Raw genomic sequence first — 16927 nt, forward strand, 5'->3', positions numbered from 1 at the left:
TTTATAATAAAGTTTTTTAAAAACAAAATTTAAAACATCTATGAGTATCTTTTTCTATTAGAAATAAGACTACTGAGTTTTTTCTTAGCTTCGGAATCTGGGAATTCTGCAGGATCATAATAATTTCCAGCTATATCTAGTAACCATTCTCCTTTGATCTTGGTTACAGTTCGGATGTAATTACGAGATGTTAAGACGAACTCATGATAAATAACCCACTCAGGTCTAGTTTCTAGAACACAACTAGGATGTAAGACAACTACTTGGTGATCTCTGACTGTTAAGTAGTGCCCTGAGCGTTGCAATAAGGCTACTTGCATAAAGAATCCTTGAGTTAAAGCAAATCTAATATTGGAATATGTTTCATCTGAATTATTGTATAAGACATTTAAGTGATGTTTTTCCAAAGTTCTTTGAAGTTGTAATCTTACATTATCAGCTGATTGAAGGGCTCTTATATTCAAATAATTATCTTGACAAAAGTACTTCTCTTTAGATTTTAACTGAGCCTCCTTATAGGCATTAAATACATTCAATAAAGTTAGATGATCACCATCTACATGGATAAAACGGTTCTTTGCTTCGTCTGCCTCTCTTAATTTATCACGAGGTCTGTAGAATACATTTGAAACAGATAATACTGCAGTAATAGTCAATATCTCACTAACACATTTATGTTCACTAGACTTAAGAAGCATCCGTGCTAATTGTGGATCTACTGGGAATTCTGACATCATCTTTCCTAAATTAGTTAACTCTCCTTCATCATCCAATGCTTCCAAATAATAAAGCTGCTCTAAAGCCCTCATTAGAGTCTCTGGGGCAGGAGGATCCATGAAATCAAAGTGAACTAAATCGTCCACCCCCAAACACTTTAAAGTTAGTACAATGTGGCTCAAATTGCTTCTTAGGATTTCTGGATAGGTCTGTTCAATTAAATCTTTCTCAAATGCACTCTTTGTATATAATCTGAAACATTTCCCAGACTTCGTTCTACCTGCTCTTCCAGCTCTTTGTTTTGCAGAGGATCTTGAAATAGGTGAAACTAATAAAGAGTCAACTTGAGTCCTTGGATTATATACTTTTTGCTTAGAAAATCCTGGATCTATTACATATACAATTCCATCTATTGTTATACTTGTTTCGGCTATATTAGTACTTATTACAACCTTCCTGCCTAGAGGACCACCTGCATATAAAGGACCAGGAGGTGGTGAAAATATTAGTTGCTGATGAATTGGAGGAAGAGAAGAATATAGTGGAACTATCATTAGTGGTCCAAAACGATTTTCCAAAGGCTTAGCTAATTGCTCAAGACCCCTTTTTGCTTGTTCTATTTCATCTTCACCAGTTAGAAAAAGTAAAATATCCCCTGGGGCCTCTTTAGTATGTATTTCAATAACTTTCTCTATAGATGCATCTAAATAATTATCTGCAGCCTCTGAATTATATATTATGTCTACAGGAAACATCCTACCTGGGATTGAAAATATAGGAGGATCTAAAAAATAATTTTTAAATTTTGTAGATTCTAAAGTTGCACTCATAATAACCAACTTTAAAGGATAGGATGATTCAGAGTTTCTCTTTTTTATTAACTCCTTAAGGAATCCCATCAAAATATCTGTTGATAAAGTTCTTTCATGTGCCTCGTCTAGAATAATAACACTATATTGAGATAAATTTCGATCATATATTGCCTCTCTTAATAGCATACCATCTGTTACATATTTTAATAAAGTCTTATTACTTGTTTTATCTTCAAACCGAATAGTATAACCAACTACCTCCCCAAGACAAACATCCATCTCTTCAGCTACACGTCCAGCAATACTAATAGCAGCAATTCGCCTTGGCTGAGTACAAGCAATTTTCAGATTGTTGTGGATACCTGACTTTAAGATAAACTGTGGACATTGTGTCGTCTTACCACTTCCTGTATCACCAACCAAAATTACTACTTGGTTTTTCTTCAATAATTTACAAAATGCCTTACGTTCTGACCATGCTGGTAAAGATTTACGAAATTTCCTTAATTCATAATATCTATCACTAAATGGCTTATTATCATTCCAACAATTCAATTTTTCCTTATTCTCTAAGTCTTCCTTTTCTTTTTCTTCTAAATCTAAGCATTTTCTAGGCTTTTTTGAGCATTGTTCAATATTAGGCATTTTGCTTCTTTTTTATCTGTCATCCATCGTCATCAATTGACTAATCAAAACAGAATATAGCGCTATGTAGCGCTTTAAATTTTTTTTTTTTTTTTACTTTGGAATTTATTTTTACATGTAGGTAGCTTATATAAAAAGTTCAATTAGTATTAAGATCAAAATATCCCCTTTAATTATTCAAGATTTCTAATTTAATCCCTAATTCTAAAAATAAGTTTTGTTAAACATATATAGTATATAGTACATCAGATTTTAGATTCCAGGTACTAACTCTTTTCTTCTAATAAGTATTATTTGAACTATTACCTGAAGTGAAAAAAATCACTATTAATTAAACTAAAGTTTATGTATATCAATGTGAAAATCATCCAAAAGTAGGTACTGACAGAAACCATTGGGATTCTAGCAAGAGATTTCTTAGTTAATGATCACTACTGAGAAATTAAGGTAGATAATAGAATACTAATATTATATTTTAAAAGAACATTTCCTTTATAAAAAATAAGAATATTAAATATAATATCAGTAACTGTATTATTTACATTATATAACATCTATATATGATACTGCTCAGTAGAATGTTTGATAAATATGAAGGTCTTCTCTATAATAATAATGTAAATAAAAAATTAACCTGAAATAAATTATCACTAAATATTATAAGTGTAAAATATTGTATTACTGTATTTTATAACCTGTTATTTGTATTTGCTGTTTAATTTATCAACTATTAGTAATAATAATTGAACTGGGACAAAAGTATAATCTTATAATAAAATAAAAGTATAATATTTCTTGAATATTTCAAAAGAAAATTTAAGAATACTAATGGTAAATATTATGAAAAGATAAAATTGTAATTAGTGAAGAACTTGAATACAAAATCCGTACAATTTTAATAACTATTTTGAACCAATATATATAATATAATCTAATTAATTATAAGCCTTTGTATAGTATATTTCCCAAGTTTAAATTATAAAATGAAAAGAATTGAGAACCTATTTTACACTCCAATTGATCTAAAACTACTATTTATCCAAAGATTCAAAAGTTAATTTAGCTTTAATGATTTCTAACCCCACTTTGATTGTTCAACATCATTAATAATCGTTGAGTCTCATCTATTTCTTCTTCTAAATATATATCAAACAAAGCTTGCCTAATAGCCTCTGTATCATCCTTATTTATCTCTTCTTTAGAAATTATATTTATAACACTAGATACCCATGGGACGACTAAACATGTATATAAACAAGCTAATAATGCTATATAAAATCCTACCCCAAGAGTAGATGATCCAAAAAATAATGAAGACATCTTATTTGATTTAATTGTATTACCAAAACCCACAATATTAACAAAAAAACCCCCAATAAGCAAATACAAAAATATACCCATGATTGATAACATTGCAGCAAGAATAGTTTGAGTCAATACAATACTTCTAATCCGTTGAAGTCGCTTTGTAATATATAGGACTGTTAGAAAAAATAATGATGAAATAAGAAGTATAATGACCATACTTGCAATTATAATAAGTGTAACTGATGCTATATATAGATCTGTAAATGAGCTGCATCTAGATATTCTAGAGTTCGATCCATACCCTAATAAACAAAGATATCTCATTACATTTCCTATAGATTGTCGATCTATTTTAGATACTATTAACTTGCAGAAATCAATATTTAATCTATTTCGCATTATATTAGGTGAACAATCAGAAGAGGCCCATACATTCCATAAAGATATATCTAATGTGATGTAATTATTGATTGGAAAGCCAACAATTTGGTAATGGTATGTTCGTGATGTTAAAGCTAAAAACCACCATAATATACTCACAGCTATAGCCAAACAAACTGCAAAGACACGGATATTATTGTAGTTATATACTTTTTTAGGTATCATAACTATTTTTAGAAAATAATTTTTCAATAATAAATTAAAGTTTCTAGATTTTCTTGGTTAGGATGTAAAACTAGACATGTGGCGGGTATATGCCATGTTAGGTGGTATCGTGTCTCTTTACGATATATAATAAAGAGAATTTATCTATTCCACACATTAAAACCTACAATTTCAGATATTACTTGTTTAAATAAACTGATATCTGCTTCAGGGAAAACTTTCATTGGACTAGAAGAGATATTCTGCATCTGGTATTATATATAATGTGACTTTACTAATATATATATAAAATTAATAAATTTTGTAGACTCACAGCACTAACAAGATCTTTTGGGTTATGAATAGCTATAAGATAATTAAGTTCTTGAAGTTTATTTGAGAGTTCCATTTGGTGATTATTCATTAGTAGTTGATTAGAAACCACAATCAATTTCACCTAATATAAATAAATCAGTTCAGAAAATTAATATTAATTGTATTTAATTCCAGTAATTCCTCTACTTTTTTTGTATGCCTAGAACTTACCTTACTTCTTAGTGTATCCAAAACAGTCCCAGCTCCTGCATGACTAATAACAAGTCCAAACTTTTTAAAATCAAATCCTTTAGTGTAGTCGATAGCCTCAACTTCTAATAATCTTCTAGATTTTAAACCTTCAATAGAACTAGATATACCCAAAGATGGAATATAGTCTCCTCTGATTAATTATAATATTTATATTAATTTAGTAATACGAAAATTTAAGAGTAGATAATAAATATACCTTCCATACTGTATATACATATATGTATATCCTAATTTCAATGCAGCTTCATGAAACTCTTCAGTATCTACTGCTCTAATGAGATTATCAAATTTTGTAGTTCCTACAGTAACCAGAATATGTGACATAGGACCAGATATGTCAAAACTACAACTTTAATATTGGGAATAAAACAAGTACCGTTTATAATATAGCGCCATATAGGCGCGAATAGTTCTATAATTTACATTGCATACATGCAAATATCCACTAGCTATAAATTTACAAATGTCACTATAGAAGTATCAAGACTTTTATTTTATGGGGTATTATATAAGTAAATATGGAATTAAATATTTAAATTATGTATAATTCAAGTTGTTCAGTAAATATTACGAGTTAAGTTATATTTTAACTACTTAGATTAGATAAAGGAGCAAAAATATTAAACTAAAAAATTTTGAACAACCCAAAAATAAAATAGCTCAATATAAAAATATGGTTATTTTTAATTTGTGGAAAATAAGCTCTCTAAATATTTTTTTACCTAAATAATAATATGCTCAGATCAACATATTAGTTTAAATATTAAAAAGAAGATGGAAACAGCAGCTATTTAAACACCTGGTTAATTTTTTTAAGTCATGTAATATTTTACGTAAAATGTTATATTTAGATACTTACTTATATATGATTTTTTATTTTGGTTTTTATACACAAATATTTAGTATTATACTACAACCTTGGATACATAATATAAAATGGAAATTTTTTGAAAATATTTATGGATTCTCTATGAACTCTCGAAAATTCTTTAGTCAAAAAAATCAAATTTTATAATAAAATTTATTGTGATATATTAGTTCTTACTATTGATATATCAGTTTATTTCATCAAATATTCAGTAAGCTTTCATTGAATATGTGGTAAATAATTAATCATAAACTACTTTGATTAAATTTAAAACAAAGTTTTGAGAAATGATTAGATAATTTTGATTTAAGTCAACTTTATAATAAAGTCAAAAAACAAATAATTGATGATTTATTAAATATTGGTTTCACTCAATATTATAACTAATAATACTAGGATTTGAAGACAAGCTTGGAATCTTAAATATATATTAAATATTAGAGAGTTTGGAATTTAAATAAAACTTATGTAATTTGTGTAAAAAAATAATGATTTTTAATAGTTAACTAATAAAATATTAAAGAATGAAATGAATTACTAATAATTCTGGGTTATAAAAAATTAATAGATTTACAAATATTATAACTTTAAATGAGAAATAAGTATAATTATTTTTTTGATAATAATCATGGTCCCAAACAAATAATTAGTATTACTCCGCATTATTGCATATCAGAAAGTCCGAGATCCTTACTTCAATATCTATTATATCTAACATTTATACCACAAAATTAATTATCCATAAGATACTTTGCTATTCTAATCAAGAATTATCCGATAAAGTAGCCTAGTTTTTTTGATAAATTTAGGCTTTTATAAATAAATAAGTATATTTTAAATGGAAATAAAGTGTTTATTGGTTATAATATCTTCACTCTTAAAGTAATGTAAAAATGTTATAAACAAGAAATGTTTATGATTTACAATATATTAAGGTACATCACAAAACCATATTATTTGCTAAATAAAAACATTTCTAAACATAAAAACTACAACTTTAGTTTAAGATCTCTTTATAATCTAAAAATATACCCAAAAAGAAAATAACAAAAGTCAAGTGATACAAACCCGCCGATATCTTACCTATTCAACCTTTTGTAGGTTTAAAAAGAAAACTTTATGCTGCTAGATGGAGAGAATAAGAGATTTATGTGATAGTGAAAGTGATATTTCTGATGAAGAAGATGATACTGGTATAAATAGTTTTGCAAATATTTTGAAACTTCAAAGTGAATTTGCAGCTACTAAATATACAAGTTCAAATAATAATAATTTGAGTACTTCACTAGATAATGAATTTCCTTTGACTTCAAAAGTTATTTTACCAGATTATAGAGACATTAATAAGCCAATAACTTCTATTTCATTTCCTTTAAAAGCTCACAGGATGTTGTGTGGGATATTAGATGGTACAGTACTAATATATGATTTCAATTCAATGTATTCAAACAATCTTAATCCTTTGAAAAGTATAGTTCCTTTGGAAAGCCATGCAATTCAAGCCTTAGAATATAATAGGAGTGGTACTATGTTCCTTACAGCCTGTGGTGATTCAAGTTGCAGAATATATGATCATAATGGAGATTTTCTTAATGCTACTGTCAGAGGGGATCCATATGTACGTACTGCTAAATCTAACTTAGGCCATACTCATATGATATTGGATTTAAGTTGGCATGCAAATGATCCAAATAAATTTTGGACATCTGCTATGGATGGCACAATTAGATTATTTGATATAAATAGTAAACCATATGGAATTGATCAGTATATTCCTAGTATAACAGCTATTAAGTGCTTAGATAAACGAAATATAAACATTTCATCAATTTCTGTAAATTCAATAAGCACTTCAAATTTAGGAAATTGCATTGCAGCTGGTTGTTCAGATGGATCTATTCAGGTGTTTTCATCAAATAGTGGTGAATCCTTCTCTGAAACTCCAAGCTTTGTGATAAGAGAAGCTCATAAACAGGAATTAGGAGACAAAAATATATGTGATATAAAATTTTTAGATATTTTAACTGGAGACATATATCTTATGAGTAGAGGAACCAGTGATAAATCATTGGCATTATGGGATCTTAGAAAACCAAAATATCCAATTAGTAAAGTGGTAAATCTACCCTGTGAAACAAGTGATAAAACAAATATTTGTATATCACCCTGCAAAGGGTATATAATAACTGGTACATCTGAAATTTTGAGTGGTTCATCAAAGGGTAACTATAAATTTGATAAAAGAGGAGATCTTTATATTTTTGATATTAATGAACTTTTATCTGATTCCAAAATAAAAGTTGAACCTTACGTGTCATTTGAACATGGGATATCAATTTGTTCTTGGCCTAGTGAAATTAATCAAATTATTTTGGGCTTGGATAACGGTCAAGTACATATTTATTATGATGAGAATTCTGGGAAAAGCAATAAGGGTGCATTACTTTTTGTAAATAAATACCAACATCTAAAATATAATGGAGCATCTAATATAAGAACTGAAGTTTATAATGCAACTAACTTACCATTGGGATTCAAAGAAACTCGTAGTGGTGAAATAAAATATGTGGGAATATCATCTAAAAATTCAAAAATCACTGGACCTCAGCAAGAGTCAATTAAAACATTTCCTTATTCAAAAGAAACATCTATAGAGGATGATTATGATATAGTTTCAGCTTTAAGATCTCATAGAAGTATTAACAATTTAAATATGAAGGATCCATTAAGAAATTCCAATAAAAGGCATCTAGACTGCTCAGATTATCAAGATAGAGGAAATCTATTGAAAAAAGTGTCAATATGTCCTAGATGTGGTCTTTGCATGTGTAAATGTATAAAATATTGATGAGAATAAAGTTCTAGAATATATTATATAATGAAGTTAAACTATAATGCAATAATTAACGCTGAATTTAATATATATTTAAAAAAAAGGAAATGTTTCTTTAACTAAATTTAGTTAAGTATAGTGTTTATTTATTCTCTACAGAATATATCTCTGGAAACATCTAAATCATCGAAATCTAAATCTATATCAGCTTGTGCTATTGATCTCATTCGTTTTTCAATCTCATTCCATTCATTTTCCCAGTTCTCTTTATCATTATCATTCCAAAGTAGAATTTGGGAATCTTCATCAGTAATTACTGAATCTTCAATATGCGGCGAATCCTCATTACTACTACATGTACTAATTATATTATTTGTAATATTATTTATTTTATCCTTCGATAGTTCTCTAGTTTTTACTTTTTTAGTTTTAAAAATAGTCTTATATTTAGTATCTTTTCTCTTCATTTTTCTTTTCCTCGTGCAACAAATTTCAGAAGCTAGCATTTGCAAGGATTCTAAATCTAATTCACCAAGACGTCTTAAAACCTTTGAAATTGCTGCAAAGTCTTTCATATCCGTTTGATCTAATAAGTTGAATGACCATTTAGCTATTTTCAAGTCATGATATATTTTCACTCCATTCAGAACTTTCAACAAGCGTTCTAGAGACTCGATGGAATTCTCAGATATAGGTAGTGTTATTAAGTATTCATCATTACTATTCATACTACTAGTAGAGTCTTGATTTGTTGATTTGTTCATAAAATTGTAAATAATCTCAATATATTCCTTTATCATATCTGGGGCATTTATTTTTAGGTCTAAAATACTTTTAGTAATGCCAGCAATTGTACTCTTCGATATTTTGAGTTTCCTAGATGTATTATGTTTGTCACTTTCTTCAATAATTTGTTCAAAAGATTTTATCACTTTAGGTACCAACTTCTTGAGAGTATCTATTCGCTCTGCAAGCTCTGCTTGTGATATTGATTCTACATCTAATACCCAATGTTCTTCATACTCATAACATTTATTTTCTTCATCATCTGAGTTAAATAGGTTTATAGAATTACTATCAGTATTTAAAGAAGGTATATTAATTCCTTTGAATAAACTGATATATGATTTATCATCTTTAGAAATATTTACAAGTTTACATCCTAAAATAATTAGTAAATCACTTAATATTTTAGATTGACGAACTTTTCTTGCATTACTCTGTATTCCTAGTGATTCAAAGTATTCTTGGGATATCCAAATAATTCTTTGTTCAATTAATAAATTTTTCCAGTCAATTTCAGAGTACTTTGAATTAACCAGATTAGAAAGTTCAAATATAATAAAGTGTAGTAAACCATTATCAGTTTGAAAGTTATGTATTAGTGGCTTTAATATTTTCCCAGTAGTATCTGGATGCTCTAAAAAATTGATTAAAACATTCTCTAAGTTAATAGTAGTAAATGCATTATTATCTGAAGACTTTTGAATCATATTATTTAATTCATTATTAGTATTATCTTTTATCATTGCAGATATGTCCGAGTTATTAAGAGGTACTAATTCCTTTATTTTTTGTAATTTAAAAAGTAGTTCATCTTGAGAAACTTGCTTAGGAATGCTCCATAATGAAAAATTATCTTCAGGCTCTTTAAAACCCATTATTTTTAGTATTGCGACATATGCTGGATGATTAAGAAGTGAAATAGGAGCTGAAGTAGGCATTTCAAGTGGAATATCATCTAAATCTTCAAGCAAATCTCTAGTAGAATGTAGTTCTTCTGTAATATTACAAAGTTCCTCTAAAATTATCTTGGGATCAAACTCTACAGAATTGTCATCTTCATGATCAATCAGTTCTTCTCGAGAGATATCTTTAAAGGCCATCACAGCACCAAGTATTGGAAAAGACTTTAATTTGCTCTCTGGTATATGATTATTTGAGTTTAAATTATTAATATTTATTTCTTTATCATTGGACTCTATAAGTCCCAATTCAGTTAGACGTTTTTTTACAAGTCTCTCAGATCTGGTAACTGAAAGAAATCCTGATATAATTGCAATACATTGAGGACTATCTCTATATTTTATAAATAGATCTTTCAGCTCCTCATCTTCTTCGGCAGTCCAAATGGCAAGATTAGCTTTAGATTTATTTCTCGTTGATTTTACATGACTTCTAGCTTCAGATGCATTAGTTCCTAAATTCGTCATTCTATCTACTATAAAAGAATCAATTCCTTTTGTATAATTTGTAAATAAAGATCTAAGTCTTTCAGGATCAGCTAGACCCATACCTCTTGGAGAATGTTTGGAAAAAAGGAGTTCAATATAAATAAAAGGATTTAATTTAGCAGTTATCCAGAATTGATGTACAACATGCCTTGCTAAACGAATAATATCTCGAGCTCCTTCATCCTTGTTCATTTTAGAAAATTCTCTATCTGCCAGAATATTTGAAAAGGTAATAAAGTAGGATAGCTGAAAAAATAAACCACAGTTAAGCTGCAAAGTTTCACCAGATTCACCTTTTTCAAGATCTCCAGGAGGACGAGATGTTATCAATTTTCTAGCAAATCTGGAAATATGCCAATTAACATTCGAATGATTTATTCTATACTTTTTAACCAACATCATTATATTTGCAATAACTCTTCCATCACAAAATTCCTCTAAAATATCATCTAAATTCATAATTCTGATTCTTTCTTTATTGTCATCTTCTATTTTATTTTTATCAAAGATAAAATTTTCATTCCCAATATAATCTTCATCATCATATTTTTCACTATTTTTATCATATTCCCGTTTTTTTTTTGCTACTTGAACAACTGCTGACCCACCTAAGTTCCCAATAAGTTTGATTAAACGATTACTTACCTCTATTGAATAAAGTAATAATTCGGGATGATGTGATGAAACTGAAAAGTTTTTTAGTATCCAGGATAAATCACTCATTATATCTAATTTAACTATATAAGATACAGTTGCAAAACCTATTTGCTTAATAGAAGAGTTATTAGAATTATTAGTCAAATCAATAATTTTAAATTGCTCATTTACAAATCGCAAAACGACTCTTGTTACTTTATCAGACTTGTTCTTTAGTAAAGTTTCTCTACTATATTTCCTTAATATTTCATGAGCAAATGAAACTGAGCCATGAAGATCAATATCAACGAGGCACTTTGTTTCTTTAAGCAGCCTTGCAAGCTCATCAGTAACAGCAGCATCACTGTTGTCATCTTTTATTGACTCTAAGAAAACTCCACGTTTGTAAGATAAAATCCATGTCATTAAACTTAATAGGCGAATAATATCCCATTGGTTATAATTGTCTCTACTATTTCTAACATCTAAAAAAAGTTTTTCCAATATTACAGGCAAAGTTTTTGCTATAAAACGTTCTAAATATTCACCTAAAGTTGCAATTAAACTTTTAAAGCTAAAAGATGGCCTATTAAATTCGTCAAATACTTCAGTTAAATTCACAAAATGATCATTATTACCAGAAATATTATTTGTTGCAGATTGCATAGGACCAATTAAAATATCTATATATTCAAATTTTTCATCTATATCAGAAAAATACTTATATTTAGGGGGACGTGAGACCTTTACAGACTTTACTGTAGTACTTGTACATAGGTCACCTTTATTTTCCCTTATTCTTCTTCTAGCTAATTCAGGGTTAAAATTAGAGTGCCTTTTCATAATTGGTAAAGGAAAAATTGAATTGAATGTCTTCGAAAGGTTTTCTTTATAAAGTAACTTTAAATCTAACTTATTATTTTTACCGATGGATCTTCCGAAAAGTATATCGACATAGTTACTCGGTTGAATCCTACATACTATTCCATATATTAGATCTAATAAATGCCAAGGATCTACCAAAGTAGTTTCTGAATTCCTTTGTTTCTTTAACTGTCCAATCAATTCTTTACAGTCATCTTCAAATATATCCAAAATTCCTTCGATAATTAAATAATATACTAATGTTAAATGAAGTGATTTCTTACCAAATAGCCTTATCGAATCCATTACATTTGGATCTCTTATTTTTAAGAGCTGAATTATTAAAGCTTTCACAACTTTCATACGATTTCTATATAAATATGCCCGATGTTCAGCACGATTGTTTATCTCGCGTATATCATCTCTTAAGGAGCAGATCATCTCAAGTCTTTCAAATCTTCCTTTATCTTCGTAAACCTCTTTTCTATCACCACCCGAATACTCATCTTCAGTATCTAAATTTAAACTACATATATTATTAGTTTCAGGAGTAAAGTTGTTGGTTACAATAGAATTATCTACTTCTCGAAGTTTAATTAACTCATCTTGCTTCTCTTTAAGCAAATCAAATTCATATGGGAAATAACCTTTCAAATCAATAAATTCAGTTAGTTTTTTATAGAAATGGACTATTCCTAACCAAAATTTTTCACAGCATAGTGCTGCCTTAACTTGCTGTTGATATTTAAGATATGTATTGAATATTGCAGATTTCTCATGATATTTACGCCAATTTTCATCTGGAGGTAATGTAAGCCAAAATAACAACTGAATTATTAAACTTTGTACATCTATATTATCATCACTTAACTTCCATAATGGTAAAATCTTTGATTTTACTATATTCCATTCCCCTAGTAAAAATATAGCATGCCTCTGGGACTCACTCCCCCCTTCAATATCTCTCTTTACCAACTTAACAATATCACGAAGGTCATCAAGTGCGTTAGCTCCAACTATCCATTGATTGCCTTTATATTCTTCATTAGATACTGTAGTTAAACTAATCCGCTTTTTAGTAGATGCCTCATACCTACAAGACTCTATTGGATCGCTCTCCAAGGGTTCTATTAAAGAGTTTACATAATTTGAAAGTTCTCCTTCTATTTCACTGCGATCTCTTGTAGAAAATTCCTCCATTTAAAAGAGTAACTTCAACTTCTGTATTTGAAAGTTAATAATAAAGCATGTGATACTACCTGTAACCCCACTAAAATCCCGCCATTGCATGCAAATAATTCTTTTTCTGTCTCTCATTTTATATCTGACAAAATATTTCAAGAAAAAGAAAAAAGTAATATATTACAATGATTAATCTCAATATCCCTAATTATGACATATATATTATTAAAATTTTTGAGTTTCCAAATGGAACAAAAAAATTTTAAAGTCTCTAAACTAAAATTCTTAAAATATTTACTTTAATACTACAAAAATCCACCTCTTTTTAAAATTCATACTCAAAATGCAGCAATCTGTCTTTTTAAACTATTTTTCTCTTAAAATTGGATAATTAAATCAATATTCTATATTTATAAGCTTTCTCAGCTGTTCTACAATCACAATAGGCTATTTTATTCTATAATATTAATTATTCAAAAATATTACTTGATTTGATTAACTAATTAAGTATATATTGAGATATCGTAAATTTACTATAGAACCTTTTAATTATGTTGGTATACTTTATTGTAAATTAAACTTCATTAATAAATGAATTTATAGGTATTGTAGCTAAGTTGTTTTACCAAAATAACAAAGATTGTCTACTTTTAATAATAATCTTAATTCCAAACAAATCATTTAGATTTTTGTCCTTTATTGAATAAATATGGCTAGTATTTTAAGAATAAATAATACTGAAATTTACTACTGTATAGGAAAATATATACAATAAAGTACGGAACATAGGAGATCTTCGGCGATATTTAAAATAATATATTTATAAAACAATGCATCAATATTTTATTTAAATAAATATATTCTAAATATAAATGAATTTGAAAACTATACAAATATCTAACTTCTACAAATTAGAAACAAACACACTTTTATTTCATAAAATTATTTAATACTTCACGTTATTGTATTTATTTTTATTTATATATTAATATAATACTAGATCACTACTTAATAATTGTCTTGATTAATTAACTTTAACAATAGAAAGTATTTATATCAATTATCTATAAAAATCCTAAGAAATATAATCCAATCTAAATCAAACATTTAAAATATATAGTCTCCCTACAAACCAATTATTTGATATTTTAAGGATATATAAGTGATTGTGAAGCCTCACAGTTTATTAGTGGAAAATATTATATAAATAAGAGAAATACAAGTGAAAATCTAAGCATAATTTAACTAAATCATCCCATCATCTATTCCTCTAACAGCAGCTTCAATCTCTTCTTGAGATAAACGCCTTGCTTCCTCATCAGAATCAGAGGGTTTAGTAGATGTAGATACATCTGGATACTCCATTGCTTTAATAGCATCACTTCTGAGGAGGAGGCAGAATGCAATGCGTGAATGAAGACTTCTTAGCATTACATCAGATCCATATTGATCCCTCTGGGGAATCATTTCCACTGATCTCATTTCATCATTAATCCTAGCATCTATTACTTTATCTAAAATAGCTTTTGCAACAACTCCCTCTATATCATCTGTATTTCCCCAACCAAGTTTATCTGCTATATCATCAAGATATATCCTACTATAGGATACACAAATAGTTCTAAGACCAGCTCGTATAACATTATGAGCTAATCTTTGAATCAAAGCCATAGCACGATCATTTTCAAAAATAGTTCTATTTTTCTCAATAACAGTTTCAAATTCTCTAATATCTCCAGATCTAACAGCTTGTGTTAAATATAAATATGGTAATAAACCTCTTCGTAATGATGAGGTATTAAAAGTAAATCTTTCAGGAATTCCCCCCATTAAAAGTTGAACTACAATTGCAAATTTCTGAGATGATAAAGCAAAGCTCAAACCTGACTTCCCCTTTGTATGGGGGGCTTTACGAATTGCTTGAGTTAAGCAACTGTAAGATTTAGAATATTCTAGTTTCATTGCATATAAAATACCAGAGTAATATAAATAACGTGCTTGTTGAGCATTTGATGATAATTGTTCAGGATAAGTCAACTTTTCTAGAGCTTTAAGCCCTAAATCATACAGATTTTCTAATATATAACTTCTCAAAATTAAATTTAAACAAGTTGCTTGAGTCATCAGATTATGATGTAAAGTAGCAATTCTATAGGAAGCTAATATTTCATTTCTGATACTTCCGAGTTTCTTACAAAGTTCGTTCACCCTACCATAATAAAAAATGGCCTTAGCTGATAGTAGATCCATAGATTGATGTGTAAACTTTCTTACAAACTGATATAAAGCTACAGAAAGTTCTAAAGAGTCTGTTAATTGTTTATCAAAAGTATTCAAAGTTTCTATTTTCGATTTAATCTTTGAATCCAATAAATGTATCAATGCTAGTGATCCTAGAAATGTCACACATTCTGGTAAACAATTAGAATATACAGATATATCCAACTTATTAACTAGCTGTTCCATCTTAGTATCAGTATCTTCAATTAAATCTACAGTATTAGTATTCTTCATATCAATGTCCTCATTGGAAGATTTAACTACATTTAATAGAATAGATAAAATAACTCTACAATCTTCACCTAAAGAACCCTCAGTTAAAGTATTAATGCTATTAAGAATTAAGATAATATTATTTAGTTTACAAGAACGTCTTAACACTGCATATGAATGCAGTGCACGACCTATTAGGCGATTATCAGCTATCTCAACTCCCCTCTTGATTAGATCTATAGAAGTCAACAGCAAAACTTTAGTATCACTTAGCTTGCAATTATTGCAGACTATTCCATTTATTTGATCATCTTCTTTTAGTTCTACATTACTATCAGTCATCTTGAATGTACCTAATAAGTTCAAATTCAGGCAACTAAAGGGATATATAACCCACAAAAGTGTTGCCACGCGGTACATATCAGCGCTAATATTAAACTGTAAAATTAGAAAGGCATAAGTAGAGTTGAAGTATAATTAGAACAAAGGATAACCCAAATAAAGAGAAGGAAAAGATTACCAGTATAAGTCAATTGAATCCTATTTGTTACTAAGGTAGTATTTGAAGATCAACCTAGTCCAAGAACCATTTAGGTGTAGAAAAGACATCTATACACGAGTGACTAGTTATATATTGATAAATTTACATTTATAATCACATCAAATAAAAATTTTCAAGAAACAAATCCAAATATTTAAATATCTAGTACTTAATACAAGTCCTATCCTACAAAATAAGTAAACTATACTTTAAATCTCCGGTTTGAAGTTTGACAGTGGCATGAAAATCACTTGTTTCGTAGTGATGCTATCCTTGAACAATTCCCTCGTAGTCTTTAAATAAGAACCAAGTACCAAGCACTTACTTATACTTCATAAAGCCAATAATCTCTGCACGTTCTCGGAAGCACTGTCTACAAATGTTTAAGGAATACTTCCTGATCAAACCATGCTGGTTGTAACAAACACGGCAACAACGACTTCCTTGCCCATACTTCTTTGGATGAGAATTATATATCTTGCTATAGCCCATACTTTATTCTAATATATTATAAAGATATAAATTAAAAGTGTCTCAAATTACAAAAATTCCCTAGTTAAACTAAAAATCTTTATAATTGGCGGTCAAGTTAATAAAAATAGACAATAATTTATTTAATAA

The 16927-nt window shown here is 28.3% G+C and overlaps 7 protein-coding genes across 7 annotated transcripts, besides 22 other annotated features; 1 reads left to right on the forward strand and 6 right to left on the reverse strand.

Annotated features, from left to right (window-relative positions):
- Nucleotides 1–35: a sequence feature (AT_rich).
- A 3-nt stretch (nt 36–38) lies between these two features.
- On the reverse strand, nt 39–2174 carry CMU_005530 (helicase; the record flags this gene model as incomplete). The annotated part of the gene is made up of 1 exon (XM_002141943.1): nt 39–2174. The coding sequence occupies one exon, from the start codon at nt 2172–2174 to the stop codon at nt 39–41; it is 2136 nt and encodes a 711-aa protein (XP_002141979.1).
- Nucleotides 1503–1524: a sequence feature (AT_rich).
- Nucleotides 2175–2247: 73 nt separating the features above from the next.
- Nucleotides 2248–2270: a sequence feature (AT_rich).
- A 395-nt stretch (nt 2271–2665) lies between these two features.
- Nucleotides 2666–2697: a sequence feature (AT_rich).
- Nucleotides 2698–2779: 82 nt separating this feature from the next.
- Nucleotides 2780–2807: a sequence feature (AT_rich).
- A 281-nt stretch (nt 2808–3088) lies between these two features.
- Nucleotides 3089–3119: a sequence feature (AT_rich).
- Nucleotides 3120–3239: 120 nt separating this feature from the next.
- Nucleotides 3240–4088, reverse strand: CMU_005540 (uncharacterized protein; the record flags this gene model as incomplete). The annotated part of the gene is made up of 1 exon (XM_002141944.1): nt 3240–4088. The coding sequence occupies one exon, from the start codon at nt 4086–4088 to the stop codon at nt 3240–3242; it is 849 nt and encodes a 282-aa protein (XP_002141980.1).
- A 3-nt stretch (nt 4089–4091) lies between these two features.
- Nucleotides 4092–4127: a sequence feature (AT_rich).
- Nucleotides 4128–4228: 101 nt separating this feature from the next.
- On the reverse strand, nt 4229–4979 carry CMU_005550 (glycosyl transferase; the record flags this gene model as incomplete). Its single annotated transcript, XM_002141945.1, has 4 exons — nt 4229–4336; nt 4402–4524; nt 4614–4785; nt 4852–4979. 4 exons carry the CDS (start codon nt 4977–4979, stop codon nt 4229–4231), a joined length of 531 nt encoding a protein of 176 aa, XP_002141981.1.
- Nucleotides 4364–4391: a sequence feature (AT_rich).
- Nucleotides 4789–4815: a sequence feature (AT_rich).
- Nucleotides 4980–5650: 671 nt separating the features above from the next.
- Nucleotides 5651–5681: a sequence feature (AT_rich).
- Nucleotides 5682–5942: 261 nt separating this feature from the next.
- Nucleotides 5943–5963: a sequence feature (AT_rich).
- A 38-nt stretch (nt 5964–6001) lies between these two features.
- Nucleotides 6002–6045: a sequence feature (AT_rich).
- Nucleotides 6046–6074: 29 nt separating this feature from the next.
- Nucleotides 6075–6150: a sequence feature (AT_rich).
- Nucleotides 6151–6334: 184 nt separating this feature from the next.
- Nucleotides 6335–6363: a sequence feature (AT_rich).
- Nucleotides 6364–6652: 289 nt separating this feature from the next.
- CMU_005560 (uncharacterized protein) lies at nt 6653–8371 on the forward strand (the record flags this gene model as incomplete). The annotated part of the gene is made up of 1 exon (XM_002141946.1): nt 6653–8371. One exon carries the CDS (start codon nt 6653–6655, stop codon nt 8369–8371), a length of 1719 nt encoding a protein of 572 aa, XP_002141982.1.
- A 64-nt stretch (nt 8372–8435) lies between these two features.
- Nucleotides 8436–8459: a sequence feature (AT_rich).
- A 43-nt stretch (nt 8460–8502) lies between these two features.
- CMU_005570 (uncharacterized protein) lies at nt 8503–13290 on the reverse strand (the record flags this gene model as incomplete). Its single annotated transcript, XM_002141947.1, has 1 exon — nt 8503–13290. One exon carries the CDS (start codon nt 13288–13290, stop codon nt 8503–8505), a length of 4788 nt encoding a protein of 1595 aa, XP_002141983.1.
- Nucleotides 8718–8750: a sequence feature (AT_rich).
- Nucleotides 10301–10322: a sequence feature (AT_rich).
- A 197-nt stretch (nt 13291–13487) lies between the features above and the next one.
- Nucleotides 13488–13508: a sequence feature (AT_rich).
- Nucleotides 13509–13720: 212 nt separating this feature from the next.
- Nucleotides 13721–13757: a sequence feature (AT_rich).
- Nucleotides 13758–14074: 317 nt separating this feature from the next.
- Nucleotides 14075–14146: a sequence feature (AT_rich).
- Nucleotides 14147–14237: 91 nt separating this feature from the next.
- Nucleotides 14238–14268: a sequence feature (AT_rich).
- A 249-nt stretch (nt 14269–14517) lies between these two features.
- On the reverse strand, nt 14518–16107 carry CMU_005580 (PCI domain-containing protein; the record flags this gene model as incomplete). Its single annotated transcript, XM_002141948.1, has 1 exon — nt 14518–16107. One exon carries the CDS (start codon nt 16105–16107, stop codon nt 14518–14520), a length of 1590 nt encoding a protein of 529 aa, XP_002141984.1.
- Nucleotides 16108–16627: 520 nt separating this feature from the next.
- Nucleotides 16628–16798, reverse strand: CMU_005590 (40S ribosomal protein S29, putative; the record flags this gene model as incomplete). The annotated part of the gene is made up of 1 exon (XM_002141949.1): nt 16628–16798. The coding sequence occupies one exon, from the start codon at nt 16796–16798 to the stop codon at nt 16628–16630; it is 171 nt and encodes a 56-aa protein (XP_002141985.1).
- Nucleotides 16799–16807: 9 nt separating this feature from the next.
- Nucleotides 16808–16835: a sequence feature (AT_rich).
- Nucleotides 16836–16927: the final 92 nt, after the last annotated feature.

Source organism: Cryptosporidium muris, genomic scaffold, assembly GCF_000006515.1.
Source record: "Cryptosporidium muris RN66 scf_1106632354001 genomic scaffold, whole genome shotgun sequence".
Classification (NCBI taxonomy): Eukaryota; Apicomplexa; class Conoidasida; order Eucoccidiorida; family Cryptosporidiidae; genus Cryptosporidium; species Cryptosporidium muris.